Source organism: Rutidosis leptorrhynchoides, chromosome 6, assembly GCF_046630445.1.
Source record: "Rutidosis leptorrhynchoides isolate AG116_Rl617_1_P2 chromosome 6, CSIRO_AGI_Rlap_v1, whole genome shotgun sequence".
NCBI classification, from domain to species: Eukaryota; Viridiplantae; Streptophyta; class Magnoliopsida; order Asterales; family Asteraceae; genus Rutidosis; species Rutidosis leptorrhynchoides.
The window spans coordinates 139,015,298-139,040,207 of NC_092338.1; the positions used below are offsets into that span (position 1 = coordinate 139,015,298).

The 24,910-nt window shown below is 35.3% G+C and overlaps 1 protein-coding gene across 1 annotated transcript; it reads left to right on the forward strand.

Annotated features, from left to right (window-relative positions):
- Window positions 1-1,689: 1,689 nt before the first annotated feature.
- On the forward strand, window positions 1,690-5,415 carry LOC139853281 (transketolase, chloroplastic). Its single transcript, XM_071842653.1, has 7 exons — window positions 1,690-2,235; window positions 2,640-2,730; window positions 2,837-2,942; window positions 3,021-3,303; window positions 3,387-3,535; window positions 3,911-4,064; window positions 4,173-5,415. Exons 1-7 carry the CDS (start codon window positions 1,744-1,746, stop codon window positions 5,130-5,132), a joined length of 2,235 nt encoding a protein of 744 aa, XP_071698754.1. The 5' UTR covers window positions 1,690-1,743; the 3' UTR covers window positions 5,133-5,415.
- The last annotated feature ends 19,495 nt before the right edge of the window (window positions 5,416-24,910 follow it).

Genomic DNA, 24,910 nt, shown 5'->3' on the forward strand with positions numbered 1-24,910 from the left:
TTTCTTTTTTTGTGTGCATCCCTCGTACCTAATGTATCAGAAATCTACATCTCTCGTCCTTCCGTCTATTTTCTGTCTATTTTGCCGTTACCCTCCTATCACGTGCAGAGCATGTGAGGGTAATTTTGGAAAAAGGATGAGGAATATAATTTTTGTATTTTATTTATTTCTTTTAATAATTAATAACACCTGCTCCCCACCTCTTCTTTGTTCATCATTATAGCTGCATATGATTCCAACACCATCATCACCCATCAATACTCATCATCGCCCATCGTTATCATTTTTTTTTTCTTCCAAAAATATAAACTTGATTGTTGTGCTTGTTACTTGATCATTGCTGTTGTTTTTAATCACATAAACACACCAAAATAGTTATAGTAGCTTGTTCATCCCATAGTTCATCATCTTCAAGCTAAGAAACCAAAACCGAATCTGAACACGAAATCGAAGCTAGAAATTGCACCAACAAGTGGTATCATAGCGTAAGAGGTCTTCCTCATCGATCCAAGCTTTGATTTCGTTGTTTATTTTGCTGAAAATCCATTCTTAGATCCGGTTTGACTTTCTTTGACTTTTTGGTGGGTTTTGATTCCGAAGTGTTTTAATTAAATCTGAAATAGTAGAAACGTTTACAATCATCTAGTGGTCATTTCCCTAAAATTTCAGGAATTAATTCGTCCATTGGATGGGGTATTCTTAATTTTTTGTCCCAAAAATATTGACACAAAAACCAAATTTGTTTGTGATCTTGGTGATGTTTTTGGAAAAACTGAAAATGGAGATTCGTTGATATGACTAAACCGCATATTTCTGCAGGTTTTTGTGACTTAATTTGATGTTTTGAGCCACTCCCGCTTGTGATAAAATTTTAACAACTCACCAACAGCCTTTAAGTTCTCAAGCAATTTGTTTTACCATCAACAATTTCTTTATTGGAAGCCTTCTTCAAAAATGTTAGTGGGGTTTATACAGATGATTTTCCGAATCAACCCCCGTTGGTATTTAATTATACCAATGTTAGCAATAGTTTCAATCCGGGTCTTTTAATGACACCAAAGTCAACAAGTGTTAAGAAAGTAAAGTTTAATTCAACGGTTCAGGCGGTGTTTCAAAACACTGCGTTTGTGCATGGTATAAAATTTCTTTAATTAGTTTGATTTTAGATATTAATTTGAATTTTACATTTTTCATTTGTGTAAAGTTAGGGTTTATGTTGATTAGGTAAAAATGAAGAAGATGAATGCAAGATGGAAAAAGAAAGAGGTTATTTGGAAAGAGAATGAAAATGGAGAAGAAATCCGTAAAATGACAAAAGTACCCTCACATGCTTGGCACATGACTGTGGAAATTGACAGAAAATAAACGAAAGGACGAGGAATGTAGAACATTTAAATATTAGAGACGCGGGATGCACAAAAAAAAGAAAAAGGACATGAAGTCAAAGTTGATATAAAATTCAAGGACGAGGAATGAAATTTTGTCCAAATTATATCCTAAACAAAACTCGGCAATTGAAGCGAAGGCATTCATTTCCTACCCTCAATCAACGGCTCTGATCATCTCACCTACCTCATCCAACGCTCCATCTTTCCCCATTTCACCTCATCCACCCAATCCAATCTCTCAATTTTTCATCCAAATATTTTTTTCCTTAATCTTAAATAAAAACCCACAACTTCATCTTTATTAAACCCAACATCACTCTCTCTCTACCACTTTCTCTCTCTAAAAAACAGGGCCATGGCTGCTTCAACATCTCTCACTCTTTCCCAAGCCGCCCTTTACACCACCGTCCCCCGCCATGGCTCTACCACCGCCACCTCCGCCGCCGTCCAACAATCCACACTCTCAATCCCAACTTTCTCCGGTCTCAAAACCACCGCAAGCTCATCAACACGTGCAGTCACGCGCCAACGTGTGAATTCCACGCGCCTCCGTGTGATCAGAAACGCAGCTGTAGAGACGTTAGATAAGACTGATACTGCTTTGGTTGATAAGTCTGTGAATACAATTAGGTTTTTGGCGATTGATGCTGTTGAAAAAGCTAATTCCGGCCATCCTGGTCTGCCCATGGGTTGTGCGCCCATGGGTCATATCTTGTACGATGAGGTTATGCGGTATAACCCGAAGAACCCGTATTGGTTTAACAGGGATCGCTTTGTTTTATCCGCCGGACATGGATGTATGCTTCAGTATGCTCTGTTACATCTTGCTGGTTATGATTCAGTTCAAGTAAGTTACTTTCTATAATTTCTATGTGCTTTGATTGTAATTGTTGACTAGTTTATGTTGTTTTTTAATCTTAATGCTATTATAAGTTGAAAGAATTTGTGTACTTATGGAAAAGTTTTAAGCTTTTGTTCATTTTTGTTTAGTTCCAATGTTTTTGCCTACTATGTGTTTGATGAAATGTCTCAATGAGATGGAATCTGTAATTGGATCTGGTTTAGGCATAAAGATTGTGTCTTATGGCATAAAGATTGTAATTGGATCTGTTTGCAACATGATAGTTTGGTCTATGAATCAATCAAAGTCAGAAATGGTGTCCCTTATGTTTATAAAATACTAAAAAGACTGATTAGTCAACATAGTTGCACTATGGTTTTATACTAATCTGTCGCGTACAATTATATCAGGAAGAGGACTTAAAGCAATTCCGGCAATGGGGAAGCAAAACACCGGGCCATCCTGAGAACTTCGAAACTCCCGGAATTGAAGTTACTACCGGTTAGTGCTCGTATATGTATAAATGATAAAGTTCTATAAGAAATCGATTTCGTTTCTAAGCGTTTTTCAATTATTATATTAATATTATTATTATTATTGTTATCAGGTCCTCTTGGTCAAGGTATCGCCAATGCTGTTGGTCTTGCTCTTGCCGAGAAGCATTTAGCCGCCCGATACAACAAAACCGACGCTGAGATCGTTGACCACTACACGTAAGATTTCAAATTTCTTATTTGGGTATTTTACAAATCCAACGATATGAATAATATAAAGTTTGTGTTTTTATTCAGATACTGTATTCTTGGAGACGGTTGTCAAATGGAAGGAATTGCAAATGAAGCTTGTTCACTTGCTGGTCATTGGGGACTTGGAAAGTTGATTGCTTTTTACGATGACAACCATATCTCCATTGACGGTGACACCGAGATTGCGTTCACCGAAAATGTCGACAAACGTTTCGAGGCTCTTGGATGGCATATCATCTGGGTGAAGAATGGTAACACCGGTTATGATGAGATTCGTGCTGCCATTAAGGAAGCTAAAGCTGTGACTGATAAGCCCACTTTAATTAAGGTTAGGAGTTATTTAATCTTGCTATACTTGATTGAAATTTGGTGTCTTTATGGAGGTTTCTGAGAGTTTGTGTTAACTTGCAGGTGACAACAACTATTGGTTTCGGATCACCGAACAAGGCTAATTCATACAGTGTCCATGGAGCGGCTTTGGGTGCCAAAGAAGTAGATGCAACCAGACAAAACCTTGGGTGGCCTTATGAGCCATTCCATGTTCCAGAGGATGTGAAAAAGTTAGTGAAACAACATAAAGATTATACCTTTTATTTTCTTTGACTAATCTTATACGTGGTAAATTGGGCGGGGTGGGTTACAAGAATACATGTGTTTTTGTTTGGTACAGTTCAAGACAGTTTGGGCTTATGTGGTGAATTGACCTGGATAGTTTTATTTATTTCAAATACTTTAAGGGGAAGCGTTCAACCTGTTTTGTGTTTTGACCCGTTTTCTTCTAAGCTATTTCTTTAGATTCTACCCGTTTTCCATTAGAAATAAAAAAAATTTGCAAACTGGCCAGTTTATCTGTTAGATTCTATCTCTGTTCATCTGAAATTCTCAATTCGGGTTTTTATTTTTATTTTTATGATTCTGATTATATAATTTTTCAGGCACTGGAGCCGCCATACCCCCGAGGGCGCTGCTCTTGAAGCTGAATGGAATGCTAAATTCGCAGAGTATGAGAAGAGGTACGCTGCAGATGCTGCGGAATTGAAGTCTATTGCTGATGGTGTATTACCTGCTGGATGGGAGAAGGCTCTTCCTGTAAGTATTCTCGAGCTAGTATTTTTATATATCCAATTTACATAATCACTTCAAAATTCACATCCAAAACCTGGTTTTCATAAATCGATTTAATATTTGTTTATGCAGACATACACCCCAGAAGTCCCGGGGGATGCAACGAGAAATCTCTCACAGACAATGCTCAACGCATTAGCATCGGTCCTCCCCGGTCTTGTTGGTGGAAGTGCTGATCTGGCATCATCAAACATGACCCTAATGAAAATGTTCGGTGACTTCCAAAAAGCCACCCCCGAAGAACGCAACATCCGTTTCGGTGTTCGTGAACACGGTATGGGCGCCATTTGTAACGGTATCGCCCTCCACAGCCCCGGTTTCGTCCCATACTGTGCAACCTTCTTTGTTTTCACCGATTACATGAGAGGTGCAATGAGAATCTCGGCTTTATCAGAAGCCGGAGTCATCTACGTCATGACCCATGACTCCATTGGTCTAGGAGAAGACGGGCCCACCCATCAACCCATCGAACATTTAGCCAGTTTCCGTGCCATGCCCAACATCTTAATGTTCCGTCCAGCTGACGGAAACGAAACAGCTGGAGCTTACAAAGTTGCAGTCGAAAGCAGAAAACGACCCTCGATTCTCGCTTTGTCTAGGCAAAAGCTACCCAACCTGGCCGGAACCTCGATTGAAGGAACCGCAAAGGGTGGGTACACGATAAGCGACAATTCAACAGGTAACAAGCCTGATGTCATCTTGATCGGTACTGGTTCTGAGCTCGAAATTGCAGCTAAAGCTGCTGATGAACTTAGAAAGGAAGGGAAAACGGTTAGGGTCGTTTCGTTTGTTTCGTGGGAACTTTTTGAGGAACAATCTGATGATTACAAGGAAGGTGTTCTTCCATCATCTGTAACGGCTCGTGTTAGCATTGAAGCTGGATCGACTTTCGGTTGGGGTAAAATTGTGGGAAGCAAAGGAAAGGCTATCGGGATCGATAAATGGGGTTCGAGTGCACCTGCATCAAAGATTTACAAAGAGTATGGGATCACCTCTGAAGCTGTGATCGCAGCGGCTAAGTCAGTACTTTAGGTTGGTTGGAACCCGACATTGGTATCTTGATTTATAATGCTCGGATAAACTAATAAGAGGTCGGTTTTAGTCTTTGATGCTTTTCATCGAACACCTTACCTGCAAATTGAACAAAGATCAGAACAAGAGTTGAATGATTGAATTTGTACCATTATTGACTGAAACATATTTTTCATCTAAGTTTTGTGATTCTTGTATGTTTGGTTTTCATTGAGGTGTTCTTTTGAGTAATGTACAATTTTTAAACCGCATAATGACACTATTATAACATTCTTGTTCTGTATTTCTGTCAGAAATTCACACTTTTATATGTTTGAGTTCCATTATTATGGTTAAGGCAACTTAAATCAGTATCACCCTATTGTGTTAATATTAAAATTGTGGGTATACTATTTTCGAACCGTATCAAATACATGTTACTATGATAATTATAAGATTGTTACAATATTATCCGCGAACTTTGATGTTATGTTAGATATAGGTTCGTCCCCATCTCTTAAACGTAGTAGTGTTATGTGTTGAATTTTAAATGGATTGGGTGATCAACATAAGCCATTGAAAATGGGTAAGGTTATCTAATCTTCTTATGGTTCATGTGACAAAGTGGGTGACACACAAAAAGGTACCAAAATCCATACTAGTGTTTTAGATATATTAAATTAAAATGTAAACAATAAACGGATAAAGTTTTTCATCTTCAGACTACAAATAAGACGAGTACTTTTACACACATGTAAGCGTTCTAATCGGTTATAGTGTGCCAATGCATCGAGTATATGTATTAACCAGGGGCGGGAGGTAGTGAGGCCCAAGAGGGCCTTGGCCATCCAATTGTTTTGGACTCTAATGTAATTTTTGTACTTTTTTATGGCCCATTCAACTATTGGGCTATCTTATTTGTCACTACTCAGCCTTTTATTTCTTTGGGCCCTCCTAATAGTTAGTCTCACGTTTCACGTTCGGCCACTGGTATTAACACATGTGTGCAAGATGTGAAGACAAAAAAGGAAGGACGGGTCTCAGATGATAACTGATGATAATTTAAGTATGTGGATGTTGAAGCATCGGCAGTTCTTGAGCTGTACTACATCCACACTTGTCCTTTACAAATGAAAATCCTATTTTACAAGTAAATTATGTATAATTCTATATCTAGCTTTGTTACACACTCAGGTCTCAATTTGAGACGACCCGTCCTAATCAATAAGGACGAATACAATAACATATGGTTACATTGCGAGGTATTTGACCTCTAAATGATATGTTTTACAAACATTGTATTCGTTTTTAAAAGACAAACTTTCATTTCATCGAACGTTGACAAATATGCATACCATTTCACAATATATCCAAACTATAAATGACTTAATCTGTCATTTACTTAACAATAATCTTTTTGAACTCGATCGACTCGAATGCAACGTCTTTTAAAATATGTCGTGAATGACTCCAAGTAATATCTTTAAAATGAGCAAATGCACAGCGGAAGATTTCTTTCAAACATGAGAATAAACATGCTTTAAAGTATCAACCAAAAGGTTGGTGAGTTCATTAGTTTATCATCAATATTCATTTCCATCATTTTTAATAGACCAAAAGATTTTCATTTCTATTTCTCGTAAATATACATCTCATACATAGAGATAAAAATCATTCATATGGATTGAACACCTGGTAATCGACATTCACAAGATGCATATAGAATATCCCCATCATTCCGGGACATCCTTCAGACATGATAAATTTTGAAGTACTAAAGTGATGTGTCAAGACGTAACCTTTAAAATGTAGACAATATGCTCAATAATTAACACATAATACAGGCAACTAAACCCGATCATGTAGTAACTAGCAAGTAAATTGACCAGTTCGATCCACAGGGAGAAGTTTGTTTTAATGACTTTACCACGATTAATTATTCTAAAAGGGGGGGTTTGTATTTGTAGTTGTATTTTTGTTTAACGAAACAATAAATAAATATAATGAATAACAAGAATGAGAATGCGGTGTTTACTTCTATGCTTGATAAACGACAAGGATTGTTCTTTTATAATTAAATCCGCTATGTGATAGTTACAATAGAGGAGTTTATATTAATTTCACAATTTCTATAAACTTAAGAACTATGTTTAATCAACAGGATTCTTTCTTGGTTAAATTCACATAAAATCTAGTTTACTAAGATCACTCTAAGTTGACTACACGATTGTAAAACCTAAATATCATTCAATTATCATCCTATACTCACATATAGGTGACTAGATCACTAGGTGTTGAAGTACAAGTTATAGCCAATGATAAACTCACATAAATCAAGTCACAACTCGTATAATTGAACTAGGATATAAAGATGGTTACAACAATGGATTTCTCGAAAGAACATGGTGATTTAGATTGATTTAACTAACTAGACCCAACCCGGTTAAACTCATGTAAAACCTAAACTACAACAATCACTTGAGGTAATTTCATGACTATGTTGCTTTGAAACTTGTTCAATTACCGGTTTAAACACATAACGAAATCACTTAAGCTTATGTATCTAACCATCTATATTACTAGGTGTATTGAAGAATAAATTGTTCACCAAGTTAACTCACATTAATTGGTTTACTATTTACGTAATTGAAGTGAGAAACTAACAATCATAACTATGGTTCTTTTAGTTGGACTAGGTAATTTAATCAATCAAACATATATGTAACTATCATAACATCGAAATATAGAACAATCCCAAGCCAGAAATCTTACATTGAAGTAAACACACAAGGCTTTTAGCCAAACATAATCATAGTAGAACTAATGAAACATTAAATACAATTTGAATTCATGTATAAAAGATATAAAATGATAATACCGATTGCGATGAATAATCCTAGCTTAATCTCGATGTTGAAAGAATGGAGATTGACCCTATAACTTTCCTTGAGCCTTGAAATTCGTACTAGAACTGAGAGAAATGTAATAGTGAAGGTGTATCAAGTATGTAACCAAAACCTTCCTTAAATAGGCTCAAAAGTTAGGTATTTTGGCTAGAAAGTGACCAGATGCACCACATTTACTTTGGATGCGCCGCATCCCTTTAAGGCTAGTGTAATCCAGCTCGTTTTAGCACTCAGAACTGTCGACAGGGGGACAGATGCGCCGCATCTGGTACAGATACGCCGCATCTGGCTAGCGTTGCATCTGGCTCAGATGCGCCGCATCTGTTGCTGTTTTGGACCAGAATTCCTAATGCTCCGCATCTGAAACTGTCGGGATTTATTGTGTGCATAGATGCGTCGCATCTAAGATAGATGCGCCGCATTTGGACCTGTTTCAGTAGTTTTGGGCTGTTTTACGCGTTCAATCTTCGTTTTAACTTTGTTTTCGCTGTTGGTCTTCATTTATTCAATCACAATGGACTTTTACAAATGTACATGAATTACAATGCTTAAGTACAACAAATACATACAAATAGATACAGAATTAGATCGCAATAACGACAATAAACATGTATGATTTTGGCGTTATCAAAATCCCCACACTTAAACCTTGCTTGTCCTCAAGCAAGACTTACAAGAAATCGAAATTTACTACAGTAAACACACTTATTTAATTGAGAACACAAAAATGGGAATCACACTCACACAATATAGTACACAAGTTATTTTGGCACACAAAAACTCCTGCTATATGAAACACACACTTGGATCACACTTACATTTTTATTTATTTATTTCACAAAGTAACACACGCACTCTTTTTGAGTATACACACGCCTTTGGAGTACACACGCGAATTGAAATCACACCAAAGTCGAAAGGTGGGTTTTAAAGTCCACATTTCTTGAAAATTTGGATCCTTAGGAAAATTAGGATCTTTGCGGAAAACCTTTTATGTTTTGAAAATTAGTCATGTTAGTTTTTACACTAATCAAGTTTTCCAGTTTTAACCTCAAAGTCCGGTTGAGGGTAACTGAAAACCGAAGCCTCAGTTGGCGCTTAGCAAGCTACTCGCCCCTATGATTGAAGTATCATGGAACTTGAAACCGGATGTCCTAAAAATGATATTACACAATATAGTTCATAAAATAGTATAAGTTTTAGAAGAAACTATATCATGTCCAAATATCATCGGTGAGCCATGAGTTTGTACACCTCAATTTGTTATGGCATATGTATGTTGACTGCGGTTAACATAGATGCAGTTGATCTTTGAGGAGATCATCCATCTGGGGATTAGATTTATTAGTCTTAAAAGCTAATTTGCAATATGCCCCCCATTGTGCGAGACAGATCCATCTCATGGTTAGGATAAGTCTGACCACTAAAAACCCTGTTTGATGTTGAGGTTAGGTGGATTTCCAGCCGATTATAGGGATGACTTTTCAAGATTTTTTCGTCAACCTACAGCTGTTCTGGACTACATCTTCTAACATAAGTTAGTAAGTGTGTCATTTTGGAAGACTTAACTTCCTTCACAATCATTACATAGATGAGCATTGGATTAGATTGTTAGAACAACAAAGTACTTGATGATTATTTCCATTAAAATGTGGTATAGCATGATGATTATCTCTTTTATATGACTACTAGTTTTATGATTTTTAACAAAATAAACTCAATTATTTGGTTGTTTCTTAATTTGTTTTGTGATAATAATTTCGGTTTATACACCTAGTTTTAAAATCTACAAATTTTAAACAAAATTTTGAATTTATGAGGATAAAAGTTCAAAAATTTTCACCATTTTAAGCCAATTTAACCAAAATCAAAACCCGAAAGAATTTATAACTTCCTTCCCACACTTGAGTTCATGTATCGCCCTCGTTACATGAAATCAGAAAAATTAAATTCAAGAGGGTTAAATAGTGTATAAGAGAGTTATTACTTTCTAGGTTTAAAACCGAAGTGTACGGGATGATGGCGCTGAACTGAATGCCAGCATAAGAACATCATCCTCTTCTTGCTACCACAATTCATTCATTAATCAAGTATGTGCTGAACTTACTGCCAGTCTTTGAAAATTTGCAGCAATTAGCACAATGCTCACCTGTCACAAACCAAACAAATATCTCACACAAACACATGGGGTGGTACTCCATGTACCAAAAACCCCACATTTAATTAACGAAATTATTCAAATTACAAGCATCCAAAATATCATCAAGTTATTACACACCAAACATGAAATAAATTGTTTTTAAAACAAACCCACATCAATCAAACCTTTAACAACTTCGTGAATCATCCCGTCAACTAGAGAAAAATCCCCAAAAAGAGTTGCTCGGCCCAACTTCTTCCTGGTTTTGGTCTGCCGAGTCATCATGTGAAAAAACTGAGGTATGTACTCCTGATAAGTCGGATTGGCAGGGATGATAGCAGTTTCTTGATTAGGAGGGGGGTATGCTGGAGGATACGGAGGAGGATATGGATCACCCATTCAAACCCATGGGTCGTATGCAGGCCAAGGAGAGGGGGAGTAGTTAGCGAGATCTACAGCGTATGACACGGTCTATTCATGCATCCAGTTAAGCTGATTTTGCTGCCCGGCTTGAGTGTACCAAGTTCTATCATTCCCCACATCAATGTGATGTCGTATATCCCTGTTACCTGTATCATAATAGTCCATTACCTTCTGAGCATTTTGATCTTGATGGAGATGCAATGCTGAAAATTGGCGCTCCATGTATGCTTCCCAATCGTTTCCCGGACCCGAACTACTACCAACTTGGGGCTGTGGATCTGATTGCGGTTGTGGTTGTTGCGGTTGCCTGTACTCGGGATCCACATACCTAGTTAGAAGGCCGTTCGACCCCCTCATCAAGATATTTGCCCTTGTATAACTTACTTTATCAAAGGCAATCATGCGTTTCTCTTCTAACCCACTTGTATTTACACGAAAATGTTCAGAAATTTTGGTTACATAGTGCCCTCCCATAATTGGTGTAATATTTTTCCTCTCTTCGAGAAGGAAAGCTAGAATCATTCGTGGAATATGAACATGGGTGTGATTCATTATCATGTAACCAGATATCCAAGTTTGTAACTTTTTCGCTACTGTCTTTTCGACAGTTTATCCTGCTTGAAATGAATCTGTGGACGCATCGATGCTCGTAAGTAAGTAGCTTACTACAAATCTGCTTGCAGGCATTATATGCACTATGGCTCATGTTCACCCACGCTTCTTGATGATTAAAAGAGGAAACATAGACTATACATTGATTAAAGTAAGTTTGCATCAATTGGTTTGACAAATCTTCGTAGATATCCAGTGCCTTTACAAATTGTAGCAGTGTTAATGTCCGATCTTTCCCACCAAGCCGAAATCTCATAAAGGTATTTGATGTTGGCGAAGAATAATCAACTCTTAGTGAACCAATGAATTCCTTGGTTAAGAGTGGGTACACTTTTTCTTCCATTCTGAACAAGTTTTCCCATGCATGTATTCGATGGCCTTGATATGTAACCCGGAAAAGGTTACGAAAATTTTGCAATTCACCGGCTTCTTCCAACGGTGACCAATCAATATATTTACCCGAATATACGTCTTTGTGCAAACGTGTCTTCATCCGTTCATGATATTCCGGATGCCTCAGAACCGCGTTGATCCATGGATCCGGAGTGGTTAATCCACGGACATTTAGTTGTTGGTTGTCTATGTCCATTTCTTCTTCTTCAACATCATTTTCTTCCTCACTTGTGTCCGGATCTATAACTGCCGGGCCCTTTTGTTTTTTTGATCTTGGGTTTGATGATGATGCTCTAGTCTACATAAAAACATAACAAAACCAAACAAACAAAACAACAAACCAAGTTGATTAGCGTTAAAGAAATTCAAAACAGATTTCATATTGCACAAGCGAAAAACATGTAGATATGTTAAGTTCAAATTAAATCTCAAAGTTTATGTTAAACAATATCCTAACATGGTATGAACTAGTTTCATTCTCAACAAATATTTCTAGCATGACTCTATATCACTTCATAAGTTCAATAATATCTAGCATAATTAGTTTCACCAAAACAAATATATGGAACCATTAGCATTCATCAATAAGCATGTCAAACAATATGCAATCAATGGTTTTCATTCATTTAGCACATTAAAGCCAACTCAAGTCAACAATTTCATCAAAAATCCTAAGCATACAATCCTTAACTTTCACAAATAATACTTTCAATTCGAACAAACACTAAGTTAAGGCATATATGAGTTTAGCATAATCAATGAATTGCTTTAATTCCACTTAGAACACTTACGAGTCAACAAAAGTCAAAATCCCCAATTCAAGAACCCTAATTCTCAATTTATTCAAAATCATGTGTTTCAACAAGGGTTCAAGGCAAATTGCTAGTGTATGCTAGTAATTAAACTTCAAAACATCTCAATTTAATCAATTAATGGTCAAAAATTCGAAACCCCTAAATTCATGAAGAATCCTAATTTCTAAAGTAAAGATTTGAGCAATTAATCATGAAATTCGAGCATGAATAAGGATTAGTAACAACAATATAAGCATATAATGACCAAAAACATGAAGATTCAAACATCCCCACACTTAGAACAAGCTAAATTCGAATTTTGAGAATGAAGAACACAAGAATCATGAAGAAATGAAGATTAATCTTACCTTTCTCATGTTGATAGACGGATTAGATGCACAAAGATGGGATTAATCGGTTGATTAAGTGTTTAGAGATGGAATCCTTGAGAGAAAATGAGATGAGAGTCAGAGTTGTAGGTGAAAAAAATGAGAATAATTGATAAACTCCCGTATTTGTGCAAAACAAATAGAAAGGCAGCAACATTCAGACACAGATGCGGCGCATCTAGCTCAGATGCAGCGCATCTAGCTCAGATGCGGTGCATCTGGTGGCCAAAAGAGGCGCATGACCCATTCTCGGCACATTTAAAACTGTCGAGCTTTTTCTTGTCTACAGATGCGGCGCATCCATCACAGATGCGGCGCATCTGGCCCTGTTTCACCAGTTTTCGATGTTTTTCTGTGTTTTAAACATTGCAGAAGGTCCCTTAACAACTTGGTTCGTACGAAAACTCGAAAAATCACTCAAAACAATCAATCCTAAGAAACGAGACACTCGAATGGGACTATTTACAATTTGTGAAGTTTATTAGCGAGTCGTTCACGCGACTCCTTCCCAAGCTAATTAGCCTTAGGGAAGAAAGTGATGTCATCTTGAACCGTGGTGTCAACTCTATTAAAATAGAGTTTCAATCGATGACCATTCACTTTAAAAGTGTTCCCGTTTCCAAACAATTCAACATATCCCGATGGGAATGCTTATTTCACCAAATAAGGTCCCGTCCATCGGAATTTCAACTTTCCTGGAGAAAATTTAAATCGTGAGTTAAAAACCAAAACCTTATCACCGGTTTCAAACTCTTTCACTCCTTTTAGTCGGGCATCATGCCATCTTTTTGTTTTCTCCTTATACGAGCTTGAATTCTCGTATGCTTCCAATCTTAATTCTTCCAATTCATGCATTTGCATGAATCGGTTTTCACCAGCCTTTTCCATATCCAAATTACAAAGCTTTAACGCCTAGTATGCTCTATGTTCCACTTCAACCGGAAGATGGCACGCTTTACCATATACAAGTCTGAATGGTGTGGTACCGATTGGTGTTTTAAAGGCAGTCCTAAAAGCTCACAACGCATCATCTAACTTGCATTGCCAAATCTTAGGGTTGTTATCAACCGTCTTCTCAAGTATACGTTTTAAGGCACGATTCGTGTTCTCCACTTGACCACTCGTTTGCGGGTGGTACGGAGTAGAGAAATGGTGTGTTACGCCATACTTCTTCAACGCTTTTTCAAGAAGGTTGTTGGCAAAATGTGTTCCTCGATCGGATATGAGCGCCTTTGGAATTCCAAATCGCTAGAAGAGATTTTTCAAGAAGTTTACCATGTGACGACCCGGCAATTTCTGACCAAATTTAAACTTAATCTTTACATAGATCTGACACGATAAGCAAAGCCTGTTAAGTTGAGTCTTAAAATTTTGAACTGTTTTATATATTTAATTGACCTTTGACCATTCCCGACGATTCACGAACAACTATTTGTAAATAGATATGCGTATATATATAAATAATAATTAAAAATATAATTTTAAATATTATATGTTGTTGATATTAAAATTTAATTATGCAAAATAAAAAAAATAAGATATTATAATAATTATTATTTACAGCATAACTATATAAATAAAGTATATTAAAAAAAATAAAAATAAATATTAAATGATTGTAATACTCGTTGGACGTTTCGATTATTAATTGGAGAAGTTTAATTCAAGCTTATGTGATTTTAAAATAAACGGTGATCCGAAAATGAGTTATATAAGTTATAGGCTTATTAAAAGTATATTTAGGATCTAATTATTTAATTTTTACACTTTTTATATTTTACCCATAAATGAGAGGGACAGTTGATGTAATTTTTATTTAATAAATTAATGATCAAAGTTTATACCATAAAGACCAAAATAAATAAATATAGTTAATTTAAAAACATGAGATTTTTCTGAACACTTTTATTCGTCACTAATGATCCACGGTACACGCTATACTATCCATGACAAAGAATCGACACATAAATTCTAAATAGAAGGGCTGCATTACTATTGAGCACTATTCTTAATTGATTATCACTGTAGTTAATTGATACTCATTTGTCTTCAATTGTTTGTCATTTGAATCAATCAACATATACACCATATTATTAAAGTTAATAATGTGTTTGTTATTTCATCTATCTATCTATTTCCTTATGTATACAAACACATGGATGTACTGTGCTTGACCTTTTATTCCATTTAGTGATTATAATTGTATATATATAAAACATACACATGTGACATGAGGATCAAACACCAAACCTTCTTATTTGGTTTTCACAGTCTAAAAATCATGAGTCATCATCTCAACCGCCATCTCCACCACTCCACCCACAAGCCTAACCGCCATCACCATTTAAAACCGGCCACCATCTCCGAGAACTACCACCATGAACTTCGTAACTTTTCATCACCATCGGCTCACCCTTATATTCACCACCACCGTACACCATCAATCGTGACCACCTTCTCCATAAAACACCCACCATCGCCACTCCACACCCATCACCTTTCGAACCACTAAAACACCACCATGGTCTCCTCCATCAACCATGACAACCATTGAACCACCACCACGAGACCACCGTCGACCACCCATATCAACCACCTATCACCCTTGTCACCTTACAACTACCCATCTCTCCCTCTCTCGTATACGTAACAACCTCTATCATTACCTACTGCTGCAGTTTCTGATCACCATCACTCCAACCGCCATCATAATTCAACCACTGCTGCAGTCCTTTTGTTGTTGTTTCCTTTTTTTTTCAAAGAACCCAGTAGATGAACAGAAAATTAAGTCTTGCCTATTCTATATCTTTCTCTGATCAACGTATAAGTAATATGGTGATGATGACAGTGTTAATAAAACAGAAATGATAGGATAAGATGATTACTCGATGAAGATATTTAGGATATGAAGTGTTGCGATTTTATGTAAATAATGGTATATCGATAATATTATGATTTTATGGTTATGATGATAAGAACAATGAAGTATGATGATGAAGTTCATGTTAGGAATGATAATGATGGGTACGGTTTGTATGAGGATGAAGATGATAATATAAAGAAGAAGATGGAAACAGATTACAAGATAAAAACATTTAAAATCTTAACTAAATCAGAAAGTAATAGATAGAGGAATGGATTAGGGACGTTTGCGTTAACCAATAGGTCCTGGGTTCGAACCCAGGCCACTACGTTTTTTTTTAATTTATTTATCAAGAAAAGCTGCTGTTGGGCCGTGAATTGATACTTGGGTTGAGAACAAGTAGATACATGGTTGGGCTTGATTTAAATTGATTGGGTCTAAGGGAAAATTTACGGGTTAACTAAATTAGGATGGGATTATATTCAGAAAATTAAAAATGGACAAGTGGTTGTGTGTTATTTGGGTAATCGAGAGGTCTTAGGTTCGATTCCTGCTGGTGCCATTCCTTTTCTTTTTAAAGCCTGCTATATATGAGGTAGTCTTTCTTTTATTATTATTATTATTATTATTATTATTATTATTATTATTATTATTATTATTATTATTATTATTATTATTATTATTATTATTATTATTATTATTATTATTATTATTATTATTATTATTATTATTATTATTATTATTATTACTAGTATTGTTATTGTTATTATGATTATTATTGTTATTATTACACATATCATGATTGTTATTACTAATATTACTATGAAGTATTATTGTTATTATTATTATTATTATTATTATTATTATTATTATTATTATTATTATTATTATTATTATTATTATTATTATTATTATTATTATTATTATTATTATTATTATTATTATTATTATTTAGAAATTATTAGTATTAACATTATTAATACTATAAGTATTATTAATATGTTGATTATTGTTAAATTGTATCATTTATGAAATATAGATATTGTTACTAATATATGTATTAATATTATTATGATTAGGGTTATTATTATTATTATGGAATATAATACAAGTTATCATTTTTCTCATTAATATTAGCACTAGTATCACTTTTGTAACTTTTAGTAGTATTATTATTATTATTAAACAAAGGTATCATTATTAACAATATCTTTATTAATATTATCATTTTTAACAAAGTTATTATTATTATTATTAAATAATTAATATCATAACTACCATAAATAGTAACATTAATATTGTTACAAGTATTATTATTAATATCATTGTTATTATCACTAATAGGGTTATTATTAACATATGCATATTATTAATGTTATTATCATTATGTATTTTTACTAATATTAACTTAGTATAATAGAACTACTGTTTTGATAAACAAATTAATACATACATAAATATATATATTTAACACATATAACATAACAAAATTTAATATATTTATATATATACAAAATGAACATATAAAATATATATAAATATATATATATTATTAACATAAAAATGATATAACTAATACATTTATATATATATATATATATATATATATATATATATATATATATATATATATGTGTTCAATTACAACTGTGAATATTAATAAATATACAAATGATATATGTTCGTGAATCCAAGGCCAACCCTGCATTGTTCAAAGTCGTCATATGTATTTTTACTACAAAATACAGTATTGTGAGTTTCATTTGCCTTTTTACCCTTTATATTTTTTGGGCTGAGAATACATGCGAAATTTTTATAAATGTTTTACGCAATAGACACAAGTAACCGAAACTACATTATATGGTTGAATGATCGAAGCCGAATATGCCCCTTTTTGCTTGGTAACCTAAGAATTAGTAAACCGATCTACTAATTGACGCGAATCCTAAAGATAGATCTATTGGGCCTAACGAACCCCATCCGTTGTAGCGGATGCTTTAGTACTTTGATGTTGTTTTTATCATGTCCGAAGGATTTCCCGGAATGATAGGGGATATTCTTATATGCATCTTGTTAATGTCGGTTACCAGGTGTTCAATCCATATGAATGATATTTTTGTCTCTATGCATGGGACGTATATTTATGAGAATTGGAAATGAAAATCTTGTGGTCTATTAAAATGTTGGAAATGATTATTTATGTTAAACTAATGAACTCACCAACCTTTTGGTTGACACTTTAAAGCATGTTTATTCTTAGGTATTAAAGAAATCTTCTGCTGTGCATTTGCTCATCTTAGAGATATTACTTGGAGTCATTTATGACATATTTCAAAAGACGTTGCATTCGAGTCGTTGCGTTCATCAAGATTATAATTAAGTCAATTATAGTTAGATATATTATGAAATGATATGCCTGCCGTCAACTTTCGATGTAATGAAAGATTGTCTTTTCAAAAACGAATGCAATGTTTGTAAAATGTATCATATAGAGGTCAAGTACCTCTCGATGTAATCAACTGCTGTGAATCGTTTATAATCAATATGGACTTCGTCCGGATGGATTAGGACGGGTCCTTTCATACCACCACCCTAGCATCATTTGTAGGCAAAGCTTTCGCTTCAGCCCATTTGGACACATAGTCAACGGCTACTAAGATGTACTTGCACTTATGAGAACTTGGAAATGGTCCCATAAAATAGATTCCCCAAATATCAAAGATTTCACAAACCTGGATGCCGGTTTGAGGGATCTCATCCTTTTTCGTGATGTTGCCCGTTTGTTGGCATGCATTACAAGTCCGAACGAAGTTATGGGCATCTTTAAAGATCGTGGGCCAATAAAAGGCCAAGTCAAGAATTTTTCTTGCGGTGTGGTTTGGTCCGAAATGACCGCCGGTGGGCCCTTGATGGCAATGCTCAAGAATTTATTGAGCCTCTTTTCCGTACACACAACAGCAAATCACTTGATCCACACCAACACGAAATAGGTCAGGATGTTCCCAGAAATAGGACTTCAAATCTGCAAAGAATTTTTTCTTTTGTTGATAAAAAGGTCCTTTTTGAAGAATGCCTGAAGCAAGATAGTTTACAAAATGGGCAAACCATGGGATTTCAGATTCCTTGTCAACCCTCATTAGAGATTCGTCGGGAAATGTGTCCTTGATGATTGTATCATCAAGTTTATCTAATTCAGGGTTTTCAAGTCGGGATAAATGATCGGCAGCTAGATTCTCGGCTCCTTTCTTGTCACGTATCTTAATGTCAAATTCTTGAAGTAAAAGAACCCAACGTATGAGACGATTCTTTGCATCTAGTTTCAAGAATAAGTACCTAAGGGCCGAATGGTCCATGTAAACAATGGTTTTGGACAACACCAAATATGATCGAAATTAATCAAACGCATAAACAACCACCAGGAGCTCCTTTTCCGTGGTGGTATAATTAATTTGAGCTCCCGTTAGAGTTTTGCTCGCGTAATAAATTGGACGAAAATGATTATCGGGGCGTTGTCCTAAAACAGCACCTAAGGCATAGTCGCTCGCGGCACACATTAGCTCAAATGGCATACTCCAATTTGGAGATACGATAATGGGAGCTTGTGTGAGTTTTAACTTTAGAACGGAGAATGTGTTCTCGCAATTAGAATCAAAGTCAAATGGAGCATCCTTTTCAAGAAGTTTGGTCATTGGGCGGGCGATTTTAGAAAAATCTTTGATAAATCGTCTATAGAATCCCGCGTGACCAAGAAAGCTTCTAATGGCCTTAACATTCGACGGTATAGGTAGCTTAGAAATAACTTCAATTTTAGCTTTATCTACCTCTATTCCCCCACGAGATATCTTGTGGCCAAGTACAATGCCCTCCTTCACCATGAAGTGGCATTTTTCCCAATTTAGGATCAAGTTTGCTTTCTCACATCAGATAAGCATACGTTCAAGGTTAAAAAGACACGATTCAAAGGAGTCTCCAAATATGAAAAAGTCATCCATGAAGACTTCCATACAATCCTCTACCATATCATCAAAAATTGCCATCATGCACCTTTGAAAGGTTCCGGGTGCATTGCATAAACCAAATGGCATGCGGTGATAGGCAAAGGTACCGAAAGGACAAGTGAATGTGGTCTTTTCTTGGTCGTTGGGATCAATTGGAATTTGGATGTAACCGAAGACAACCATCTAGAAAGCAATAATATTCTTTCCCCGCTAATCGTTCAATCATTTGATCAATAAAAGGCAACGGGAAATGATCCTTTCTAGTGGCATCATTGAGACGTCTGTAATCAATACAGACTCTCCAGCTGGTAACCATTCTAGTTGGAACGAGTTCGTCCTTTTCATTTACAATAACGGTTGTACCCCCTTTTTGGGTACTACTTGTACTGGACTAACCCAAGGACTATCGGAGATGGGGTAGATTAACCCGGCGTCAAGAAGCTTGACGACCTCCTTTTTAACAACCTCTTTTATGTTGGGATTTAGCCTACGTTGTCTTTGTACTACTGGTTTGAAGTCATTCCCAAAGAGAATTTTATGTGTACAATAATACGGGTTTATCCCTGGAATGTCGGTCGTTTTCCAGGCTATAGCCTTTTTATGGGTTTTCAAAACAGAGATTAACCTATCCTTCTCGTTACCGGAAAGATGTGAAGCAATAATTACCGGTAATTGAGATGTACCTTTGAGATAAGCATACTCCAAGTGTTTGGGTAGCTCCTTAAGCTCTAGTACGGGTGGTTCTTCCAAGGAATTCTTTATACAGAATCTATATTTATTTTCGATATCTTCAAATGATTCCTCTTCCTTGGGAATTCCTTCTTCTATGGTCTCATCATCCGTGACCACCTTCATCAACTCATCAAAATCTTCATCAAATTCACTTTCACTTACCGGGGCAAACCCCGAGGTATCAATTTCAAGTAGCTCCTGTAATTCATCCTCAACACAAAGATTTATAACATCAATTTGAAAACAAGAGTCATCGGTGGAAGTGGGTCATTTCATGGCTTTGTCAATGTGACAAATTATTCTATCGTTTCCCACACCTAGACTTAATTGTTCTTTTTGGACATTAATGATAGCATCTGCGGTGTTAAGGAAAGGACGTCCTAAAATGATAGGAACTTTTGTATCCTCTTGCATTTCTAGAATAATAAAGTCGACGGGAAAGATAAGTGAGCCAACTTTTACAAGAATATCCTCGGCTATACCTATGGGAGTATCAAATGATTGGTTTGCTAATTGAATACCCATCCGGGTTGGTTTCAAGTCTCCTTAGTCAAGTTTTAAATATAACGAGTAAGGAATTAGGTTAACACTTGTACCTAGGTCGGCTAGTGCATCGTACACTACCGAATCACCCATCATACATGGTATGATAAAACTACCCGGATCTCCCAATTTTGGAGGTACATTTTGCTTTTTCAAGATGGCCGAACACTCTTCATGGAGGAATGTGGCAGAAACTTTGTGGTATTTACACTTCGAGGATATTAGATCTTTCAAAAACTTCCTGTAATGGGGCATACCCTTAAGAACCTTCGCGAGTGGCATGTTAATGCTGATTTGCTTGATCATATCCGCAAATTTCTGATATTGGCTCGCGAGTCTGTCTTTCTTCAATGCTTTTGGGTATGGAATAGGTGCCTTGTACACCTTTACTGGTGGTTCTTCACTTTTCTTTGATATGATCTCTGGTGGATCATCTTTCTCTTGTTCTTTTTCAACATGCTCATCTACATCAAAGGGTACCGGCAAAACAGAAGGAGAAAAAGGAACTTTCGGGGACTTGCGGGTCTCCGGGTTAATAGTTAAACCACTTTTAGTAGTTATAGCATTTACATGCTCATTCCTTGGTTGATTGTTGTTGGGATTCACTTGAGTATTTGAGAGGAGAGCACCCGGCGGCCTCTCTGCTAATAACCGTGACATCCTTCCAACATCTCTTTCTAAATTATGAATCGTAGCTTGTTGATTTCGAATTTGCTGAGTTTGAAGTTCTGCATTTTTCTCGTGTTTAACCATAAAATCTCTCAAAAGATCTTCTAAACCGGATTTCTTCTCGGGTTGTGGTTGTACATGTGCTTGTGGTTGATTGTGTTGGAAATTATTTTGGTAATTTCGTGGAGGTTGATTACAGTTGTTTAGGTGATTGTAACCTGGTGGTGCATTTCTCTGATTTTGATTTGAGAATTTCCGGCTATTTTGGTAACCTGAATTTCCTCCTTGGTAATTATTGTTTGAACCTGAAGGTCCTCCTATTTGATAACTGTTGATAGGAGGATATTTTCGGTTCATTGCTTCAACCACCGAAAAGTCGTCAAAATTCATTTCACCTTTACGTAAGTAACCTAAGAAATTTGCTTGCTCTTCCATTGTAGTTTGATCACAATCTATAGTAAGATGGGGACCTTGGCATAATTCACACCCTACCTTGATAGCATGCATTTCTTTTATCATCTTCTCAATTTGCCTTCCTTGATTTTCCAATTTAACTTTTAAAGCAGCGATTTCATCGTTGCTTTCAATACTAGCAACTGTGGTTGATCTAGAGAACTCCATCTCTTGATGCCAATTATGAGAATGTGCTACTATATCGGCAATGATTGTGTGAGCTTCTTCGGGTATTTTTTTCATGATTGAACCTCCTGCTGCAACATCAATATCTTTTCGAGTAGCCACATTCACTCCTTTGTAGAATATTTGGACCTTTTGGAATGTATTCAACCCGTGTTGAGGACATACTCTAAGCATTTTATTGAATCGGGTCCAAGCTTCATAAAGAGTCTCATTAGGTTTTTGCTTAAAGTGATTTATGTCACTTTGTAATTTTGCCGCTTTTGAAGCAGGGAAGAACTCTGACAAAAACTTGTCCATCATATCATTCCAATCTTCGATATAACCTTCTGGTAACGAGTCTAACCAATCTCTTGCATAATCCTTTAATGACCATGGAAAGATTTTTAAACATGCGACATCATCGGTGACATCCTTGATCTTGAATAGCTTGCAAATGCTTACAAACTTACGAAGATACTCGTTAGCATCCTCATTCGGAGCTCCACTGAATTGGCATGTATTAGTTGTAGTGACCCGAACTTTCCTATGTTTATATATATTAATTGAGATTGATATTTACATGATTAAATGTTTCCAACATGTTAAGCAATCAAACTTGTTAAGACTTGATTAATTGAAATAGGTTTCATATAGACAATTGACCACCCAAGTTGACCGGTGATTCACGAACGTTAAAACTTGTAAAAAAACTATATGATTACATATATATGGTTATATGTATAGTTAACATGATATTATGATAAGTAAACATATCATTAATTATATTAACAATGAACTACATATGTAAAAACAAGACTACTAACTTAATGATTTTGAAACGAGACATATATGTAACGTTTATCGTTGTAACGACATTTAATGTATATATATCATATTAAGAGATATTTGTACATCATAATATCATGATAATATAATAATTTAAAATCTCTTTTGATATTATAAACATTGGGTTAACAACATTTAACAAGATCGTCAACCTAAAGGTTTCAAAACAACACTTACATGTAACGACTAACGATGACTTAACGACTCAGTTAAAATGTATATACATGTAGTGTTTTAATATGTATTTATACACTTTTGAAAGACTTCAATACACTTATCAAAATACTTCTACTTAACAAAAATGCTTAGAATTACATTCTCGTTCAGTTTCATCAACAATTCTACTCGTATGCACCCGTATTCGTACTCGTACAATACACAGCTTTTAGATGTATGTACTATTGGTATATACACTCCAATGATCAGCTCTTAGCAGCCCATGTGAGTCACCTAACACATGTGGGAACCATCATTTGGCAACTAGCATGAAATATCTCATAAGATTACAAAAATATGAGTAATCATTCATGACTTATTTACATGAAAACAAAATTACATATCCTTTATATCTAATCCATACACCAACGACCAAAAACACCTACAAACACTTTCATTCTTCAATTTTCTTCATCTAATTGAACTCTCTCAAGTTCTATCTTCAAGTTCTAAGTGTTCTTCATAAATTCCAAAAGTTCTAGTTTCATAAAATCAAGAATACTTTCAAGTTTGCTAGCTCACTTCCAATCTTGTAAGGTGATCATCCAACCTCAAGAAATCTTTGTTTCTTACAGTAGGTTATCATTCTAATACAAGGTAATAATCATATTCAAACTTTGGTTCAATTTCTATAACTATAACAATCTTATTTCAAGTGATGATCTTACTTGAACTTGTTTTCGTGTCATGATTTTGCTTCAAGAACTTTGAGCCATCCAAGGATCCATTGAAGCTAGATCCATTTTTCTCTTTTCCAGTAGGTTCATCCAAGGAACTTAAGGTAGTAATGATGTTCATAACATCATTCGATTCATACATATAAAGCTATCTTATTCGAAGGTTTAAACTTGTAATCACTAGAACATAGTTTAGTTAATTCTAAACTTGTTCGCAAACAAAAGTTAATCCTTCTAACTTGACTTTTAAAATCAACTAAACACATGTTCTATATCTATATGATATGCTAACTTAATGATTTAAAACCTGGAAACACGAAAAACACCGTAAAACCGGATTTACGCCGTCGTAGTAACACCGCGGGCTGTTTTGGGTTAGTTAATTAAAAACTATGATAAACTTTGATTTAAAAGTTGTTATTCTGAGAAAATGATTTTTATTATGAACATGAAACTATATCCAAAAATTATGGTTAAACTCAAAGTGGAAGTATGTTTTCTAAAATGGTCATCTAGACGTCGTTCTTTCGACTGAAATGACTACCTTTACAAAAACGACTTGTAACTTATTTTTCTGACTAGAAACCTATACTTTTTTTGTTTAGATTCATAAAATAGAGTTCAATATGAAACCATAGCAATTTGATTCACTCAAAACGGATTTAAAATGAAGAAGTTATGGGTAAAACAAGATTGGATAATTTTTCTCATTTTAGCTACGTGAAAATTGGTAACAAATCTATTCCAACCATAACTTAATCAACTTGTATTGTATATTATGTAATCTTGAGATACCATAGACACGTATACAATGTTTCGACCTATCATGTCGACACATCTATATATATTTCGGAACAACCATAGACACTCTATATGTGAAGGTTGGAATTAGCTATACAGGGTTGAGGTTGATTCCAAAATATATATAGTTTGAGTTGTGATCAATACTGAGATACGTATACACTGGGTCGTGGATTGAT